We start from the raw sequence: 20,234 nt of genomic DNA, 5'->3' as shown, positions 1-20,234 counted from the left end.
GAAAAGGATTTTCTGATCCTCTGCTTTTCCAAGCAAGCTTAAAGCAACTTTTTTCCCTGGAACTTCTGGAGGTGGTGTCATCTGTGCTCAGTGTAGTCAGTTGGATCTGTTCTAGCCTGAGCTCTGGTGGTGCTGGTCTCAGTGCCCTGCACCTCAGCCCTGCCTTTCAGAGAAGTTACCTGAACTGCACTGGCTTCAGTTCAATTTATAAGATCCAGGGTCTCCAGTGAAGCTCTGGCGTCAAAGTACTGAGGATCAGGAGCTGTTCTCTGAGCTGTGTCTTGGAGCCAGGGGTCTCCTAAGTTATCTGGATGATTAGTCACATTTCTTATGGCTTTTTCCCTTGAAACAGAGCATCATAGAAGAGGAAAAAAGGGAAGTGAAGTAATTACTAAGGAAAACTCCTCATGTCCAGAACTAAAACTGGGCAGTCTCTTTTTCAACTACACTGTGATTCTGGGTTCTCCTCTTGGAAAGTTTTGTGGTTTACCACATAATCAGCAGCACCTCTAAGGCACATGTGAGGAAGCTGAGGACTTTGGCTGAGGACTTTGGCCACCTTCAGCCTTGCCACCACATGGAGAGGCTGCTGTGGTGTGTCCATCTCATCAGTGCTGGTTCTCTGCTGGGCTGTTGGTGTCTCACACTGTGCTAAGTGTGTGCAGAGTGTGTTCTGTGGAGAGCTGAGCCACAAGCAAACTCTCATTAGGCTGCAGCTGTCACCCTTTATTTCAGAGCACCCTTTCCTGTGCAGGGAACTGCCCTGGTTTGGCTCAGCTCTCCCTCTCTGGTTTGCAATGTGTTGGTGGCCTGTGCTACAGCCACAGCACCAGGACTGTCCTTCTGTCCTTCTCTGCCCAAGTGCACTTCCCCAGGTCTCTAGCCCTCCCTCTGCCATCTCAGTGCTCACCAGCAGCCCCTGTAGCCTGATCAGAGGGGATGCTCCCTCTGCCCACAGGTTTAGAGTATTAATTTCCTCTTCTGACAGTGATTTCTGACAGCAGTGCTTGCACAGGGGGAAGATCACAGGAAAAGTGTTTGCTGTTTGATTGTGCATTTGCTTTTGAACAGAGTTCAGCAAATGCAAACTGTTTAGCATGAAATCCCATAACCACAAGGGATATCAACCCTGTAATATCTAGAGAGAGATCTGTCATGGGTTTCTGTGGCATCCACTGCCAGAATTCCTGAGATTGCTTCAGTGAAGTGCTAAATCAGTGTTCAGGCTGGGTTAATGCTTCACATCCTTGGCTTTCCATGTGTCTTTATGCTCTGTTGAACTAAAGGTTTAGTTAAATCTTATAAAACTTAAAGCTCAACAGCCCATGGAGCATCTCTACAGCTAATTATCATCCAAATGAGGCCAGAGGTTACTCTCAGAAGGGATGGCTTATGGTTCAGGGCACGAGGCTCCCTCCCAGTTCTCTGCAAGCCAGGGGGTTTACTGAACCTGTGCTGGTGTCAGTAATGATAGAAACAGGAAATTACTTGTAATCTCCCATGTGGGATGAAAAATGCTGTGTTTATTCATAGATCTTCCAGGTAGACAGAACAGTAGAAATCCTTGCAGTGCTGCTTGGCCTGCCTTCCTTCATGATCCTCCTCACACAGATACCCAGCAACAGTGAAATGCACCCTGCTCCCTACAGCATATGGTGCTACCACAATTGCTGCCAAAATGGTCTCCTGAATTATAGTCCAGTAGCTTTAGGCTGACAAGCATGAAGAAAGGTGTTCAGAGATACTGGAGAGCTTTTTTTTTTTCTTCATGAAAATCAGTAGTACAAACACAAGGACAATTCTCCTGAAATTACTGCTTTTTGATGTAAGAATTGGACACTAAGCCAAAGCCAGTTCATGAAAATAAGTTTGTATAAAAAAACCCAAACCCAAAGCCACAAAAAACCCAAGCAGTTGAATGGATTGCATTGTCCCTTGGCTTGCATTTGAGTGCTAGGAATTTCCACCTGTCTGTTCCTAAGTTTTCCAGACAATTGCTTTGTAAGTCTGAGGTCTGTATGAAAAAGGCTCTGGAAATACCTGCTTTAGGGTGGGATGGATCTTCAAGTACTGTGCTGATCTGAATTTACTGTGCAGCATTGCTTTGTAAAGATAAATGAGGCTGGAGCCAGCTGAGAGATGAGCTGGAAGCCCTGGGGCATTGCTTTAGATGGGCAAACTTACAATAACAACAAGGGCATTAAAATTAAAGAAGATGATGGAAATCTCTCTTTGTAAAAGCAAACCATATTCAAATGGGTGAATCTGAACACTCCAGGGTCAGCAGTGTTTTGTGTTACAGTCTTTTCTCAATAGCAGGGAGGGCAGCTGTGGAAACCATGGCTGTGGTTTGTGATGTACAGCAGAGTGAATATTTGCCTGAGCAAGAATTTGTGTTTTTGCAGGTATTCAAGAGGAGGTATTTTTACTTGTCACAGCTCACAGATGGCTCCTATATTCTGAATTCTTACAAAGATGAGAAAATTTCAAAAGAATCCAAAGGCTGCATTTTCTTGGATGCTTGCAATGATGTGGTTCAGGTAGGTGTCCTTTCTGTGGGGCTCTGCATGGATTTATGGATTGCTGGCTCTGAGACAGACAGGCCTGCTCTCTCGAGGTCTGAAGGCATGGAATTGCAGATTAACCCAAAGCTGGTCAGCTGAACTGATCAATAGGCCAGTGAGTAAATCATATTACATTATCTGGGGCACCTTCCTCCTCTAATTGCTGCTTGCTCCAGCTTCTTGTTTCTTGAGCTATGTCTTGGTAAGTCCATGCAAGCAGGTAATCCTTGGAATTCAGGACCTACTCAGGGGCCATAAGGTTTTAGGAGCAGGTATTTGTACAGGTCTAATCCTGGATTTGCTCAGCTGTGCTAGAGTGAGGTGCAGCAGTGGATGGCTGCTCTGCCTTCTGCCCTTGCTGTCTCTGCAGAAGCTGCAAGCACTGAGTGTGGTGCAGGGTGGCTTAAATTATCCCAGTGGTTTGCTTCAGCATGGATGAGTCAGAGATGTGAGTTTCCATTTATCTTTCTGAGCACAGTGAAAGCAATAATGCACACACCTCAGTGATCTATGGGAGGTACTTCCCAAGTTGCATCAGATTTGCCTTGGTTTCTGGTTGGAAAATGCTGTTTAAAGGCCAGCACAGCTTCAGAAAGCTGCAATGTACCACTTGCTTTTTAAAGATAGATGCCTCTAAGTGTCCTGGAGTGCAGCATTACTTACCATGTCAGACAAATCCAATTCCTGGTTTCTCTGGGTAAACATTAAAGCTCTGGTGACATCAGAAGGAGCTTGTTCCTGCTCCTTGGTGCAATGTCTGTGCTCCAGTCTGGCTTTCCTTCTCTCAGACTAGCTGGCCATGAACCTGTGCACTGCTCAAGCCACAAAGCCCTCTGTGATTGCAGCCAGATTGCTGTGTCAGGGAGGGTGCCTGCCTTGTATTTTGTGGTGTTTCAGCTCAGGATGCTTTCCCAGAGAGGAGCTGTGTGGCAGGTGCTGTGTTGTTGAGAGAAATGTAACATAAATCTGTTTTTGTTGTTCAGTGTCCCAAGATGCGCCGCTATGCCTTTGAGCTGAAGACAATAGACAAGTACAGCCACTACCTTGCAGCTGAGACTGAGCAGGAGATGGAGGAATGGCTGGTAACTCTGAGGAAGATCATTCAGAGCAATACTGAGAGTTTGGTGCAAGAGAAGAAAGATGCTGTGGAGTCTGTGCAAGGTCAGTTTGTAAACAAACACCTCCCTTCTGCACAGGATACAGGCAGGATGCCTGGAGAAGTGTATGCTGTACTGAATTTAAAGCAGGAATTGTGGCTGACACACAGTATCATGCAAAGGAGCTTAGTATAACACAGATGATAGTGTGAGGAATAAAAGTGGAGGGAAATGTGACCCTTCTTCTGGAAGGGAAATCCATGGCAAAGTTTCAAGGCTCCTGGAAAATTGGCTCTGTGAAGTTCTGCTTTGGACAGACCTAGCAGACTGTAATAGTACACTTTGATACTGGTAAAGCATGGAAAAATCTTACTCCCAAGGAATGGAAAAGTCTCTGTAAACTGTTTCTGTGCTATTGTTAGCAAATACTGCAGGATGCTTTCTGGCAGAGTGCTGCTCCTGCAGTTGTTTTAAACATCTGTTTCTGGTGTCCTTGCAGATGATGAATCGAGCACGCAGGGAAAGTCAGAGAACATCCTGGAGAGCCTGGAGAGAAGCATGCATCCAGAGCTGATGAAGGTATTGTGTTTGCAGGATCACTCTCCCCACCCACAGCTACTTCTGTCCAGCTTCTCTGGGAGAGGGATTTTCTGCTTTCTGTGTCTCCAGCTCTGGGCAGGCACCAGCTCCTCGTGGGGTCTCTGTTATCCCACCTCTCTGTCTCACCCATGGTTTGAGGCTGAATGTTCCTCACCTCCAAGTGTGGTTGCCTGCTTCTGCCTGCTTTTTTCCTTCAGCACAGCCACATCTCTGCACTGTCCTTGCACCATGGCAGTGCTTTGTATCACAAAGGCAACCTGAAAAGTAATTCTTTTGTTTTGATTCAGTTCCTTCCCAATAGCGAGTGTTTGCCTCTGTGTGGCCAGGCACTAACATCAATGCCTTCCTTTGTCCTAGTATGGAAGAGAAACAGATCAACTAAACAAACTGAGCAGGAATGATGGAAGACAAAACATCTTTTCTTTTGACCCAGAAGTCCAGGTAAACACTCCCACATTTTCCAGTGTGAGGTTTTGTTCACTGTGTCACCTCCTTTGTCCCCTTGCTTGGCCACAGGGTTTGCCTGCAGGAGCAGCATATTTTCCAGTGCAGAGCAGAAGTGCAGCCCATATTCCTGCCAGTGAGAGCAGAATGAGGTGCCAGTGCTCAGGCATTATGGCTCTAATACAGGGAAGAGTTGCAGCAGCCCCACACATGGCCTCCCTCCAGCTTTGCTGGCATTTGTGTGATCCATCTTGATGTTGCTGAATTTCAAACCAGGGTTTTCTGGAGCTCTGAGAAGTTCTCATGCTTGCAAGAAGAAGCCACAGAAGAGGTGTTGCATGGATGGCTGCAGTGCTGCATGGGCTCAGCACATCTGGTGCAGGGAGCAGTGGTGGCAAAGGCCATGGCAGGAGTTTACAGGGGAGTTTACTCCCTCAGTCTTCAGGGAGTTTTCAAATGTAGGGACAGACAAACTGAAAAAACCCCTCTGCTGTCTGGTGCACTGGAGTAGGAGTCATTGCCTATTGGCCTGTTTTCTTCTTGGCTTTGAACTTGAATTCTCTGCCAGGGTCCAGGTGTGGGATTTCAGTGGAATGAGCTGCAATTGCTGACAGAGTTTTAGAGAACTGTTCCAGGATATGTCATGGTTTCTGGTTCTCCTTCTGGTTTGGCATGTTCACACCTGTAAAATAGAACATTCTGGTTTAACAAGGAAATGCAATTAGTCTTTAAAAGGTTTAGTTGTACGAAATGAGCTTTTCTCTTGGCGCTTCTTTAGAGTCTTTAACAGAAGGAAGATAAGCATCCAGGAGGTGCTTTTTTTTGTTTGTTTGTTTGTTTTTTTAAGAGAAGCTCTGAGAAGCTTCCTATATTCTAGTCAGATAATAAAAATGGAAATATTGCTCAGTGTGGAGCATCTAAGATAACTTCTTTTACCTAACCAAATGTTTAGGCTGAATTCAGTGCCCTCTTTCTATATCCAGAGTGCTTCATTCTGGTGTGGGTCAGTTGGATCTGCTGTAACCCCAGGCATTCAGAGTCTTTGCTCCAGTCAGTGCTGGTACATGCACACTTGTGTGCCTGGTGCTAAGGAAACTGGGAGCAGGAATGTATACCTGCAATGTACTTTCCTCATGAAAAGAAAATAAGGGAAGCAAAAATGCCTGCTGATATTTAGGGGTGTTTGGTAGCTCTGTCCCCAGTGCCCAGCACAATGGGTGTGTCAGAGGCTGAGGGTCTTTGGTTGCTGTGTGGCTGCTCTTTGAGGAGGGTGGGTGTGGAGGCACAGGCCAGGCTGTGCTGGGCTGGGGAGGAGGTGATGATCATCGAGCCTGTTTGGATTTCCCAGCCAGACACTCTCTGCTGTTTCTAGCCATACCAGTTATTGCTGTGCAGCTGCACCTGCCTTCCACTGTGAAATGTTTACAACCCCACGTGTGCCTTGTCTGTATTTCAGGCACAGGGGCCCTCTCTAAGCTGGCCACACCTTCATGGTGGAAGGCACTTTTCTGGTTGTTGTCTCGTGTTCCGCTTTCTTGCCCGAGCTCTAAGTGGTGTTTGGGAAGATCCCCTGGGTTACAGCAAAGCAGGAAGGAACTGAAATCATTCTGAGGTTTAGTTTGCTGTGCTCTACAAAACAGGTTGCTAAAAACTGATACATACCCGTGAATCCATGTCCTGAATACCTCTGTGTAACACCATCAAATCACACTCATTTGTGAATGTCTTGTACCTTTCGGACCACTTAAAAAAATTGATAAAGATAGTATTGGCAGTAATGTGATCCCTTGACATTATTCAGGGGGTTGTTTTCTTTTTTAATGAGACCAGATGTGTTTGTTTGCTGTCTAGAGACTCGATTTCTCAGGGATTGAGCCAGATGTGAAGCCTTTTGAGGAGAAGTGCAGCCGTCGCTTCATGGTTTGCTGCCAGGACTTCTCCCTCAACCTCCTTGCTCAGCTGAGTGACAGAGCAGAAGAAGGACCCACCAATGTAAGGGAAGCTCCAGCATGTCCTGCTTTGTCTTTTTTCCTCTCACCAGCAAGAAAATACCTTGGCTAATTAACCTGTGGGGTTAAAATGATCCCATTTTGCCATGAGCACCAGTGGGACGTGGACAGGCAGTGACTGCTGGCCCAGAGTCCAGAAACGTGTTTGGAGACAGGTCTGAGCTGATGTGCCTCAGCCTGCTGGGAAACTGTGCTTCAGGGGCACAGGGAATGGGGACTGTGTGTCTGCCAAATTCTGCATGCCTGTCAAAGTCCTGCTGGTAAATGATTAGGGTCCATCCTCAAACCACTCATGGCTGTGTTTTATTTTGTTTCCCCTAATGGCAAGGGATTTCCCTGTTCTGGAACCTTCCTCTGACTCCCAGCCTAACTCTATTCACAATCACTTTATTATATGCATTTGTTATTGTGCCAAAGTTGTGCCTTAGCCTAAAAACCCTTGTATTTTCTGAGCCTCTGATGTCTGTGGGCAGCTATCACATCTCACCTCAGCCTTTGTTCTGCTGGGCTGAGCAGACCAGTCTCTTCCAGTCTTTCCTCCCAAAACAAATCCCTGCTGTCACATCCTGTGCTTGCTCTGGCTGGAGTCAGCCCTTTCTGCAGGGGTGCAGGCCACAGGGCAGGCAGAGGCACCAGCACTGCCCCATCTCTGCTGATGCTGCCCTGTCTGATGCCTGGGAGAATCACAAAGGCTTTTTTGTGATGGTTTCATATTGGCAGCTCACAGCTCTGAGACACAGCACCAGGCTCAGTAACTCCCAGCAGATGGATGCATTGCTAATAGCAAAGATTCTTGTTATCCATCCTTAATCAGGTCCAGAGTGAGACCTAATCAGCACATTTTCAGCATTGATGTAATGCCTCCAAGTCATGCTGGAATGTCTTGGGCATGCTACAGTTTTACCTTCAGGCCTGCATTTTTTATCTTTCCATGGATGCACACCTACTAGGATGTTTGAATTAGAAATACATGAATTATTGTCACTTGCCTGGTGCTGTCAAGGTCAGTAGCTACAAAGCAGTTGGCAGATTTTGCACATGCATTTCCTCAGCAGTGTCAGCCTTGTATTTGAGCTCTCCTGGCTGGGAAAGCTAATTTTCCTCCTGGGATAGCATCTGAGGAGCATTTTGAGTGTCACAGTTGAGCCATCCAGAGTTGCTGGACTTCGGAAAATAAATACAGTGATCTTTAGTAGGTGATAATAAACACTCTTGAGCTGATTTCTTATTATTATATTCTTATATTCCAGTAAATTGAGCTCATCTTCCTGACTTCATAGTTTACCACTTAAGTAAAAAACATGGATTTCATTCTTTATATTTCATATGAGTTTATTCAAACTGACTAGATCAAAATGCAAGAAGGTGCATGAAAAAATGGATCTGTATATTCATAAAGCAAATAAACATGGATTGTGTGTCACTATAGTGGATATTTTTTGCCCCCAACGAGGGAGAAATGATGAGGGAGGAGGATTCCATCTTATCAGAAGGCTAATTAGTTACTTTATTATACTATGTTATTCTACATTATAATACATCTATTACATTACATCTAAACCGAATCTGCCAAGCACTCAACTGCACACGACTGCACAGAATCTTGTGACTGTCACCCAACAGTCCCAACACACACACACACACACCTGGCCCTCATAGGCCAAGGAAACAAAACACCACCACTTTGGGTAAGCAATCTCCATGTTGCATTTTACTTTGGCACAACAGAGGCACAGCAAATGAGATAAGAATTGTTTTTCCTTTCTCTGAGGTTCAGAGAACGTGAATCTCAGAAATATTCTTGGGAAGTCGTGCCTCGCTTTTCTCTGTGAAGAGAAATGTGGCTACATCTCACAGTTCTGTAAAATGCTGGTGTACCAAACTAAAGGAACAAAGAGGAGCAGAAGGTTCCCAGTTTCCTTGTCAGGGAAAGCAGTGCTGTTGACACTCTTGAGCCTGTGCTGTGCATTTTTTATGACACAGATATTCAATCCAATTTCCAGGTTGAGCCCTTTTTCCTAAGCTTGGCGTTATTCGACCTGAAAAGTAACTGCAAGATCTCAGCTGACTTCCACGTGGACCTGAACCCCCCCTGTGTGCGGGAGATGCTGCAGGAGGGCTCAGAGCCCAGGGCAGAGGGAGCCCCGGGGCAGGGCCCTGGGCAGAGCCTGGTGCACGGCGTCCCCGAGTCCTGCCTGCGCTACATAAAACAGGTCAGTGCCTCGCCTTCTCCCCCTTCTGTGTCACTGCTGGGCCTTCAGTGACTTTGAAGTGTGTTGTTGTGCTTTGTGTGGTAACCAGAAGCCAGCTTTTCTCTTGAGTTTTAGTCAGTGTTGAAGTTGCCATGCAGGGCTCGCTGGCAGCGATGGGCAAAGCGCAGGGAGAATTTTCCAAGACTTGGCCATGCTCAGGCCTGGTGAGCCCCTGTGGCCCATCCCCAGGGCAGGGTGTGTGGGGTGTGGGAAGGGGCAGGGGGATGATCAGGCCAGACCCTGTGGTGCACACTGGGGTCCTGCTGTGTGACAGCTGCTGCCTCTCTGTTGCAGGGGGTGTTCTCCGTGACCAACCCGCACACAGAGATCTTCCTGGTGGCCCGAGTGGAGAAGGTGCTGCAGGGCAGCATTGCCCACTGTGCAGAGCCCTACATGAAAAACTCAGACCCTGGGAAGGTACTGGCTGGTGCCATGGGGGCATCAACTGAGTGATGCTGTCTGCTGCTGCTGCTGCAGGGGGTGGAGGGGGTGAAACATGGGCTGTTCTGCAGCTCTTTGGTTGCTTGCTGGCAAATACAGGCTTTGTTCATTCTGTTTGCACTGTTCCCAGGCTGGCTTCAGTTGGGCTGTCCTGGGAGACTTGATTCCTTCCCCTGGAGAGGCAGAGGATTGGAAAGAGCCAAGCATTTGGGGCCAGACCTTTCCCTATTAGACTTCAGCAAGCCAAAGCTGGGCTGGGCTGACAGGAACAAGCAGGATACTTCATCTCCAGAATGAAGTGTCTGCATAGAATCATGGAATCCTTTATCTTGCAAAAGCCCTATAAGATGATTGAGTCCAACCATTAACCCAGCCCTGTCAACTTCATCACTAAACTGTGTGCCTAAGCACCACAGCCTCATGTGTTTTAAATACCTCCACAGCTTCTCTGGGCAGCCTTTCCAATGCTTGACAACCCTTTGAGTGAAGAAATTTTTCCTGACATCCAAGGAAGAGGCCTTACTGTTTGCCACCAGCTTCAGTCTCTGCATCCATGTGGAGCTGATGCTGCCTTGTTGCAGCCAGTCAAGAGTAGTTCCTGAAAAGTCAATTCTAGGATACCTGGTAATGATGGCATTCCCTTGGCACACTTTGTATAGGATGAGCCAAGTGCAGTCAGTTTTGGAAAATACATTTAACACCTTCTGGCAAATAGAGCACTGATAAATAGCCTGGCAGTTCAATCCTGAGGAGGTTTAACATGACTGCCCACAAGGTGTGCTGCTGCTGCTTTGCAGACTGACAGCTGTGGGTGCTGTGAAGGGACACACAGGGATGTCTGTGAGCTGCACTGGTGCCTGCAGGAGACAGGGAGATGCTCTCCCTGGAGACTGCAGCATCCTTCACTGCTGTTCTGGGGCAGCATCAAGCCCTGGCACCTCTGACCTGCCTCTCTGTGTTTTGCAGACTGCCCAGAAGGTCCATAAGGTGGCCAAGCAGGTGTGCAGCCGTCTGGGGCAGTACCGGATGCCCTTCGGCTGGGCTGCCAGGTCAGTGCCTCACCTTGGGCTGGGCTCTGCCCACACTGGAGCTGCTGCTGCTGCTGCTGCTGCTGCTGCTGCTCAGAGTGACCTGGGACATGCTTAGGAAAGGGGCCAAGTGACTGAAGTCAGTGAGGTTGCAGCTGAGGGCAGAGTTTGGCTCCAGCTCCCAAGAAGGAATTGGGATTGACCTGAAATGCTCTATCTAGAATTAGAAACAAAATATTAAAAAGTAAACAGTTCTAGGTCTGGGAAGGCAGTAACCTTCCTACTGACCTGCAGCTACTGCTGTCAGGGCAGAACATTGCTGGGGACAAAATACACCATCCCATGCTACCAAGGGAATCACTGCAGAAATTCCCTCTCGGCACCAGCCACTGCCGGGGACAGGATGAGAGCAGAGGCCTTCCCAGCCTGGCAGTGGTGATCAGATGGGTTTGTTTTCTGTCTCAAACTCTGCTTTAATTAATGTTCTTGAGAATGGCTGGAGGTAGTGAGCCCATTCCCTTGCTATTCTTTTACTGGGACTCATAAGTATGTCCATGCTAACTCTTAAATCTCAGTCAGAGGAAGGCAAGTTCATCTACTGCCTCCTAGTGCTAAATTGCATTTTGGTGCTGGGAATGACATGGGAGCACAGAAAGCTGTCACAGTGGCTGGAGTTTGGGGTATAGTGCTTGCAGTGTGTATTCTTGAACTGGGTGTTCCTGTGGTGCTGGCTGCTCGTTTTTGAGATGGTGATTTTGGGATGCAGCTGGATCCTGGCAGCCAGCACTCAGCCCTCTGCCAAGGGGACCCTCCCCTAATGGTGGGCTCTGGGTGGGCATTGACTTAGGCTGGCTCCAGGTTTGTTCCTGCTGGGTAAAGAGCTGCCTTTGGACACCAAGGAGCTGAGTGGGCTGGTGCAGGGAGCTCTGCATCTCTGGAACATTTCCCCTGTGGGTCTCAGAGGAAAGTGCTTGCACAGAAATGGAGTGCAGATGCTTTAATGTTATTATACACAGACACCTATTATTTTCGAGGGCAGAGATTCTGGTATTCATCCAGGGCAGACTCCAGTCTCCTGCTCTGACTCCAGGAGGAAGCTGGTGCCCATCCCCAAACTGGTTTTTATTGTGCTCTCCTTTCCTAGGGGGATTTCTGTGCTCTGACCCCATGTGCAAGTGGGAAGGTGCTTTACCACTAGGTGTTAGTGGGAGGGGATGGAAGGGTGTTTGTGATTGTGGACCAGGCTTGGAAATGGGCTGAATGTGTCCTGACCTGGCTGGAGAGGGGGGAATGGGTAATGATATCCTATGTGATTTCATGTGACAGCTGCAGCCTGGGTGGGGTCTAAGCACCAGGCCAGGGTGGGAGAACAGTCAGGTCTGTGCTACTGGGAGCAGTCAGAGGCCAGTGAAGCCCTTGCCTGATGAGCTGCCTTTCAGATGTGTCAGAGACCTCAGTGTCTGTGTGTTTACCAACATTTAGAAAATGCACCTCTTTGTTTCTGCAGGCCAGTTTTCAAAGACTCCCAGGGCACTCTTGATGCTGATGGAAAATTCTCACCCCTGTACAAGCAAGACAGTGGCAAACTCTCAAATGAAGATATGCTGAAGCTTTTAGCTGAGTACAAGAAGTAAGTGCAAGAGACTGGTGCAGGGGCTAGGCAGACATTTAACATACATTTTTAAACAGTTAAGTGTAAGCATGAGATGGCAATTTCTAAAATATTTGGAGGGTAGCAAAAAGTGCTGATGATGTGCTCAGCACCTGAGCTTTTAAGGTTCACACTCTTGATCCTCTCTCCCTAATACAGACCAGAGAAGACAAAACTGCAGGTCATTCCAGCCCAGTTAAATATCATCATCAAAGACATCCCACTGGACTTCACAAGTAAGGATCTTGGATCTTATCAGAACTGCTGATGGCTTGAGCCTCAGGAGTTAATGCTTCTAGGAGGGGTTTTGCTGTTGCATTAACAAGAGTATCACAGGGCTGCCATCAGAAATGAGTAATTCAGCACAACCACTGACTTGTAAGTCTTTCTGATGCATTCTGTGGAGGAGATGTGGTCCAAGTGCAGAGATTTACCTGAGGGATTGATCCTGTCTACATTTTGGTCATCTCATCCTAAATCTGAAGGAAGCCAGCTGGCTGCTTTTGCACCAATTTCATATGATATTTTGATCCATAACTTTGTAGGATATCTATATCTGTATCATAACTTTGTTTACAAATGTGGTCAGTGTGATTCTTTACCTTGCATTTAAAGAAACTGAAGCAAAGAAAGGACCTGTGTTGTGTTGAGTGTAATTCCATAGGCTTTTGGCAACTCCTGTCACAGGTTATGTAGGCTAATCTCCTGTCCAAAAGGCTTTTCTAGTGGATCTAATTTTTTCAGTTCTTATTCTCTTACAGATTGTTTCACAGCTTCTTACATTCCTATAAAACCTTTTGAGAAGGGCTGTGAGGACGTTGCAGTTGAAGTGGAGGAGCTTGTCCCAGAAGTTGCAAAATACTGTTACCCCTTCACTGTCTACAAAAACCACCTCTATGTCTACCCCCTGCACTTGAAGTATGAGAACCAGAAGGTGTTTGCAAAGGTGAGTGACCAGGGGAGTGACCCCAGGGAGTGACCTGGGGAATGACCTGGGGAGTGACCTGCAGCCAGGCTTGGTGTGGACCAGGGTGATCCCTGCTCATGCTCCTGTTCTCCCCCATTTCAGGCAAGGAATATTGCTGTCTGTGTGGAGTTCAGGGATTCAGATGAAGCTGATGCCAGGCCATTAAAGGTGGGTTAACGTTACCTTTTAACAGGGCTGCCATTTTGGGTGCTCTATACCTGCCACGCTGAGCAGGGCAGGAGAAAAGCACTGAGTTTCCATGGTCACTGGTTTAATTTGTCCAGCTGATTTAGGGTGGCAGGACCCTGAATTCAGCTGTTCATTTGTGTTTGCAGTGCATATATGGCAAGCCTGGGGGCCCTCTGCTGACCACACATGCCTACGCTGCCGTGCTGCACCACAACCAGAGCCCCGAGTTCTATGATGAGGTAAAAGCAACCTGGGAAACAGCAGATTTTCCTGGATTCTACAATGCCAAGGGGCTTTTCAGGACACCTCTTTTTCCAGGGCTGGGTGAAATATGGGTAAAGATAATCACCAGCCCTTTGCCTCAGCAGAAGGGCTCAGCAAAGCCAGAGCCTTTGTCAGTTTTTAATTGTCAGTCTGTTTTCTGCTGTCTTTACTGTCACGCTTTGTGCACTCCAATCACACACCCCCATTAATAAGTAATGTTGCAAATGTGATGGAAATGTTAGGAGTTATTTAAGGTGGGTAAGAATGTGTCTTGTGTAACTGCATACAACATAACATTTGTGAAATGAAGTAGAACTAAAATATTACTCCACAACTAAAAATACAGTCTGATCTATCATGATATCATTTTAGATTAAAATTGAGCTTCCAATTCACCTCCATCAAAAGCATCATTTGCTTTTCACCTTCTATCATGTCAGCTGTGAAATTAATACAAAGGCAACATCGAAAAAACAAGACACCGTTGAAACTCAAGGTATGTTCAATGCTTAAATTACTTCTGTTGGAGTGTAAAAGGCCAAGATAAAACAAATGTAGGGACATGAAAAAAAAGTGATTAACATACCAGCCTATATGAATTTTCTTTTCTAAAAGCAGCCTAATATGAAATTGTAGGTCAAAAATGGAATAAACTCCATGGTTTTAGTTCATATTAAATCTTAAATTTTTGCTGCAGTCTGACAACTCTTTCTTTATGTTCCTGACTTGCACAAATGTGCTGTTGTCAGGCAAGTCACCAAAAACCCTTGCTGTGAGATCAGGGTCTCAGGGGCTGATCCTGGCCACACTAGGCACGTGCACAGCTGGGTCCCACTGGCTGGGAAGCCTCTCCCTCCATGCAGCCTCCAAGGACCCTCACCATGGTGCACAGCCATGGCTCATGCACTGTTCCTGCCCCCCACACCCGCGCCTGCTCTGGGCTGCGTCCGAATTGGGTTCAGCAGCTAAAAGGTGCTTTAGTGACACTGCTGTGGTTGATCCCTTGGACTTCCTGGGGTGAGCCAGAGCTGTTTTTGAGCTGGGCATGTCCCAGTGTGTGTGCTGACCCTGTGCCTGGTTGCCTCTGCAGTGGGCTTCTCCTGGGTGCCGCTGCTGAAGGACGGGCGCGTCGTGCCCCTGGAGCGGCAGCTGCCCGTGTCCTGCACCCTCCCCCCTGGGTACCTGGGCCTCCCAGACTCTGACTCAGGCAAGGTAGGGTGCCCTCTGAAATGCTGAAATGGGCTTCAGTGGGAAAGGAGGAGTGTCTTTGTCATGTTTGCTGAAAAATCCCTTCACCGGGATTTCTTCTCCTGAGAAGCCTCAGAGAAGAATGAAAACAATAATAATCTGATTATTCCTGTTTTGCTGCTTTGGAATATGGTCTGGAGATTGTTTATCCAACAGGTGGTTGGTTGATTGGTTTCATGTGAATTGTTTTGACTTAATGCCCAATCACTGGCCAGCTGTATCAGGACTCTGGAAGCAGTCACAAGTTTTCATGATTCATTCTTTGTAACCTTCTGTCTGTATCCTTTCTCTATTCTTTAGTATAGTATTAATATAATATAATATAATATAATATAATATAATATAATATAATATAATATAATATAATATAATATAATATAATATAATATAATATAATATCCTAAAATTAGCCTTCCAAGAACATGGAGTCAGATTCTCAATTTCTCCTTCGTCCTGGGGACCTAGAAAATACACAGAGGAGGGAAGCTGAGCTTTTGTTACCACTGTAAATTATGGGTTTCTCTTCGTGCTTTGCTCAGCTGAAAGGATTTTTACTGCAGGGCACCACCAAAGCTTAAAGTTCTTAGGGGTGGGAGGCAGGACCCCTTGAATTCCACTTTCTCTGGTTATGCCAGTTGCAGAGGGTATTTCTGTGTCAGGCTGGGCTGTTGCAGATGGCCCAGAGCAGGAGAAGAGCCCGTGCTCTGTGTGCCTGTTTTCATGGGGAAGGTGGTGTTTGTGCTGGGGTAGACCCTTTTTCCAGTACCTTCTGAGCAGGTATCTGCACAGAGCCACCTTCTCACCACAGTCTGAAACCAAGTACTTGGATGTTGTCTGTTCACAGCAGCCCAGCATGGATGCAAAGTGGGTGGATGGAGCAAAGCCACTGTTTAAAATCAGAATCCATTTGGACTCTACCATTTACACCCAGGTAAGTCAAACACTTTAAAAACTTCCTGCACAAATGCAAAGGAAGAGACTGCTGTGTCTCTACTACAGCCAAGCCATAGCTGGTGTGGGAAAGAGAGCCCTGGTACCTGGTTTGCAAAGCAGCACTGAGATATTCCTGAAGCAGCATGGCTGGGATCTGCTCCTTGGCTGGATGGGGTGAGATAATTGTGACTGAACCAGCCTAGGAAACATTTGAGCAAATTACCTGCTTCAATGAGGCAAAAGAGAGACCTGGTGGATGTGAGAGGTTTCCCCAGAGAGTAGAATCATTAATATTGAAAAAATCTATAAGATCACCAAGTCCAAACTGGTATTAGACATTTTATTAAGTTTTAAAAAAAAACATTCTCTGACAGCAGCAGACACAAGAAAACAGTCCTGGTTTCCCTTTGAAAGCAGTTCAGGCTGTTTTACCAAGTCCTGCTGTGTTCTGCTGTGTTATGGTAGTGGTGGGCTTCTCAAAGTTTCACGTGATGTGCAGCAAAGATCCCCAGCACATTCTCTAGGGCTGTCCTGTCAGCACTGCTCCTGGGGGAATGCCCTTGGCTGGATGCCATCAGCTACATTTACATTCAGAAAAAATGGCTTTCAGCATCTAATTCTGTTTTTGGAGATTTACTGACACTGTATAGCACTGAGAGCAGCATAGTAGTTATGCTTCCTCCCAAATTACATTTCCAGATGCTTTTCAGAGTTAAATAACCCAGTAATTAAATCTAACCTTGGAGGAGGAGGGAGAGTAATGGGAAGGAGAGTCTGCCCCAGATGGACAGTGGGAGGCTGGTGATGCAGTTTCTGTGAGTTGCAGCTGTTGGGAGGGTTTCTCTTTCTCCAGGCCAGTGTTGGCTGGGGACTGGGGCTCAGGGTAGTACAACCACAGCAGAATTTTAACACTGCTGGAAGTTTTGTGCTTAATATTGAGGTTAGTTGGGAGCCAGGGGCTGGGCAGGGGATGGGTATGTTAGAAAAGACAGAGAGCAGTCCTGGGAGATGGCAGCTGGGCATCAAAAGTGCCACTGGCAGGGACATGGGGTTTGCTGGGGACATGGCCCATTGCTGCAGGAAGGTCACCAGATTTCCAAGTGCAGGCAACAAAGTAGGGCCTGACAGATGTTGAGGCTGCTGAACTGAACTTGTTTGTCTTTTCCAGGACATGCACTTGCACAAATTCTTCCACTACTGCCAGCTGGTTCAGGCGGGAGCTAAGGAAGTGCCAGGAGAGCTCGTTAAATACCTAAAGGTGAACAGTGCCTGTCACTGGGCTTCATTTGTGTTCTTACAGACTGTCAGCAAACACCCAGAACCCTGCCCTGTGGGAACACACCCTTGCTGGGGCCACTGCATTGTGCAGTACCCTTACTTTTGCTTTATCCTATCAGATGGGCTAGGATTTAAATTAAATGTTTTTTCATGTCCCTACATTCATTTTATCTCGTCAGACGATTTTCTGTGTGCTGCTTCCCTCTGCCTTCCACAAGGGATAAAACAAGCAGTCAGCATTGCTCTGCCATGCTCAGGGCAAAGCTCTCTCCTGGTGCACTCACACCCCTCCCTTGCTGCTCTAGGTTTGATTCAGCCCTTTAAATTCTAGCACAATTCCTTGTTTCCTGGAAGCCCCTTCTAAACGTAAGGTTTTTTCCAGGCTGAAAAAGATACGTGAGATTATCAGCCAGTTAAAGTTGAGCAGAGGTGACCTATGACCTAGACCCAGCTTTTTGGAAATCACTGCAGCATGAGTAAGGGCTTTGGAGCAGGTCCAGCAAGGGCTTCTGCAGGGAGTATTATTCTTGGCTGTATACTGTCCTTGTTTCCTTCCATAACTGCCTGTTTTTGAGAGTGGTGCTGTAGCAACAGCTCCACTTCCAGTGGTGGGGATGTATCACCACAGGGTTACTTAATATGTGTCAGATAAGGTATAAATATTTAAAGAAATAGAAATAATGGCAGGTTTTGAAGCCAAGCACTAAAATCGCAGTAGCTTTGTTGTGAGCATTTTGCCAGGTCCCAGTCCTGCCAAGCCCCAGCACCCTCACTGGAGCCTTCAGACAGGGAGATAGGTATGTGCTAACCACAAGTGAGGGATTCTTACCCACCACCACCTCAACAATTTCAGTAATTTAAGTAGCTAGATACAGATTTAAAAACGTTTTGTTAGATTTGCAGGTTTGAAAACTGAAAATGAAACATGCTACCTTTCCTAGACTCATATCATGAGCTTCAGGCACAAGAACTCTGTGAGTTTGGTAGAGAGCCTGTGCATGAGACCATCCTGACCTTCACCAAGTGCCTTAAACTCCATTTTCAATAGGAAGCTATGCTCTTTGGAAAGAAAAGTCTCTCTGAAAGTCATTGGGCAGCAGTTTTTCATGCTCCAAAGGCATTTGTGGAAATGGGACTTCAAAAAACTGGCACTAGTGATGGGAAGACTTAAAAGCAAAACTTAAATTCTGGGCTTTTCAAATCAGATTAGTAGCATGTGACCTCTAATGAAGTCATATCTGCCTGGACACATCTGAAGAGGAGGATTAATACCTGCCATGAGTGATTTATGTTGCTCCCTGAAGGTTTTCAGCTGGGATGTGTCAGCTGGAAGGAGGCAGCAGGTCCTGCTATGGGTCCCAGATTTCCTGTCCTCCAGTGGGCTGAAGCATTTGCACACCCTGAAGCCTTTGCTGTCCCATTGCCACAGAAATGTCTGAGGACTGTAAATGTTTAACATCTGCAACACGTTGAACTAAAAGTGTCTGTGTTCTGAACATTTGTTTTAGTGTTTGCACGCCATGGAGATCCAAGTAATGATTCAGTTTCTACCTGTAATTCTTATGCAACTATTTAGAGTCCTCACAAATGTGACGCAGGAGGATGAAGTAGCTGTCAACTGCACCATGTGAGTGCTGGCTGAACCATCCAGTGACAAATGCAAGGCCACAAATGGCAAAAACAGGGTCTGGTTTCCCAGTACAGGGTGCTAAGTGACAGCACTGGCTGTCCCCTGCTGCTGTCTTCCCCTGGATCGTGTGGGTGGCATGGGGGCATTGTGGGGCTCTTCTCCTGGGGGGTGGTGTGAGGAAAAACGTGGTACTTTAAAGATACTCCTGGTTTGTCTCTCAAAAGAGAAAGGGTTTGGTGGCTCTGGGAGCTGAGTTGTCTTATCAAAAGGCTGCAGAGTGCCCAGGTGTGTCCTAGCTGCAGGCAGCAGAGGTGGGGAGCAGTGTCCTGGTCTCATCCCAGCATCCCTGGTGCTGGGAGTGCTCCCGGTGCCCTGGGGCTGCTGTGGGGCTGCTGCAGCTCCAGCTGTGCAGGCTCTGAGCTCCAGCAGCCCCGAGAGGGCAGCAGCGACCCGGGCAGCACTGCAGGACCTGCAGCCAGAGCACCTTCCCTGCTCCAACCAGAGCACCTTCCCTGCAGGGAGTGCAGCCAGGGCACCTTCCCTGCTCCAACCAGAGCACCTTCCCTGCAGGGAGTGCAGCCAGGGCACCTTCCCTGCTCCAACCAGAGCACCTTCCCTGCAGGGAGTGCAGCCAGGGCACCTTCCCTGCTCCAACCAGAGCACCTTCCCTGCAGGGAGTGCAGCCAGGGCACCTTCCCTGCTCCAACCAGAGCACCTTCCCTGCAGGGAGTGCAGCCAGGGCACCTTCCCTGCCTGGCACTGGCAGCGACCCCTGGATCCCAGAGATGCACTAAAACATGCACAACATGCACCTTCCTCCCGTGCTGCTGCCTCAGAGCAGTGCTGTCTGCACAGGGGGTGCTGGATGTCACCCTCCCCTGGTCCATCCATGTGCCAGGAGCATCCTGCTCCCATGGAACTGGAGGCTGAGCCCCAGTCCCCAGGGATGTGGTGCCTGTTGCAGTCACAGCCCTGCCCCATGTGGTGTGGGTCATGAGAACTTCTCCTTTGTGGAGCACTGTAATTCCACTGTTTGAAGAGGGTGAGGACAGGGCAACAGGTGACCCCAGCTACCTGTTGGGTGACCAGCTCCCACCTTCATTTCCAGAGATTTTTATCAAAGCTTGGCCTGATGCTTTCCAGTTTGTCAGTATCTTTCTGTTTAACAACATCACTTTTCTCATCAGATGTTCATAGTGAAATTTAAAACCCACTTTATCTGATAAATGGCTTGTAAGCTCCTCCTTGTGGTTTGACCAGTGGGTCTGACAACATGCAATGGCTTGTTGTTCCCTCTGGCTGGGAGTGGAATGTAAATCCCCAGCAGTGGCTGGGGAAAGCAGGCCTTGATCAGCCGCCTGGGAGTGAGTCCAGAGGGCTGGCATGCTCTCCAGCATCTGCTTGACCTTCCCACACTGCAAGGCAACAGCCCAAAATAATCCACTGCATGTAGCAAGGAGCACATGATGTAAATAAATGATAAAAAAAAAAAGAGGTTTCCAGAATTAATAAATCCCAGGGATGCAAGGAAGTATCAGAGAACAACAAGGATGGAAAATGTTCTGTCTCACCTCTTTGTGCAAGGAGTGCTAAAAGTCAGCTTGTCTGGGCAATTCCTGGGCCAGCACAAAAGTGGAGA

At 47.4% G+C, this 20,234-nt stretch overlaps 1 protein-coding gene across 3 annotated transcripts in view; it reads left to right on the top strand.

Annotated features, from left to right (window-relative positions):
* The window catches only part of DOCK11 (dedicator of cytokinesis 11), an 82,881-nt gene that overhangs the window by 26,362 nt on the left and 36,285 nt on the right, over positions 1-20,234 (top strand). For all 3 annotated transcript variants that reach the window (XM_054516307.1, XM_036401956.2, XM_036401957.2), the window contains exons 7-24: positions 2,406-2,540; positions 3,548-3,725; positions 4,161-4,240; positions 4,619-4,702; positions 6,557-6,697; positions 8,718-8,927; positions 9,261-9,383; positions 10,374-10,456; positions 11,943-12,065; positions 12,246-12,322; positions 12,848-13,032; positions 13,156-13,221; positions 13,389-13,481; positions 13,879-14,002; positions 14,597-14,718; positions 15,599-15,685; positions 16,856-16,945; positions 18,474-18,592. In XM_054516307.1, coding sequence (XP_054372282.1) covers positions 2,406-2,540; positions 3,548-3,725; positions 4,161-4,240; positions 4,619-4,702; positions 6,557-6,697; positions 8,718-8,927; positions 9,261-9,383; positions 10,374-10,456; positions 11,943-12,065; positions 12,246-12,322; positions 12,848-13,032; positions 13,156-13,221; positions 13,389-13,481; positions 13,879-14,002; positions 14,597-14,718; positions 15,599-15,685; positions 16,856-16,945; positions 18,474-18,592 — 2,120 coding nt within the window. The remainder of the gene's footprint in view (positions 1-2,405; positions 2,541-3,547; positions 3,726-4,160; positions 4,241-4,618; positions 4,703-6,556; positions 6,698-8,717; positions 8,928-9,260; positions 9,384-10,373; positions 10,457-11,942; positions 12,066-12,245; positions 12,323-12,847; positions 13,033-13,155; positions 13,222-13,388; positions 13,482-13,878; positions 14,003-14,596; positions 14,719-15,598; positions 15,686-16,855; positions 16,946-18,473; positions 18,593-20,234) is intronic.

Source organism: Molothrus ater, chromosome 14 (genome assembly GCF_012460135.2).
Source record: "Molothrus ater isolate BHLD 08-10-18 breed brown headed cowbird chromosome 14, BPBGC_Mater_1.1, whole genome shotgun sequence".
Lineage (NCBI taxonomy): Eukaryota > Metazoa > Chordata > Aves > Passeriformes > Icteridae > Molothrus > Molothrus ater.
This window is presented reverse-complemented; position numbering and strand designations above follow the sequence as displayed.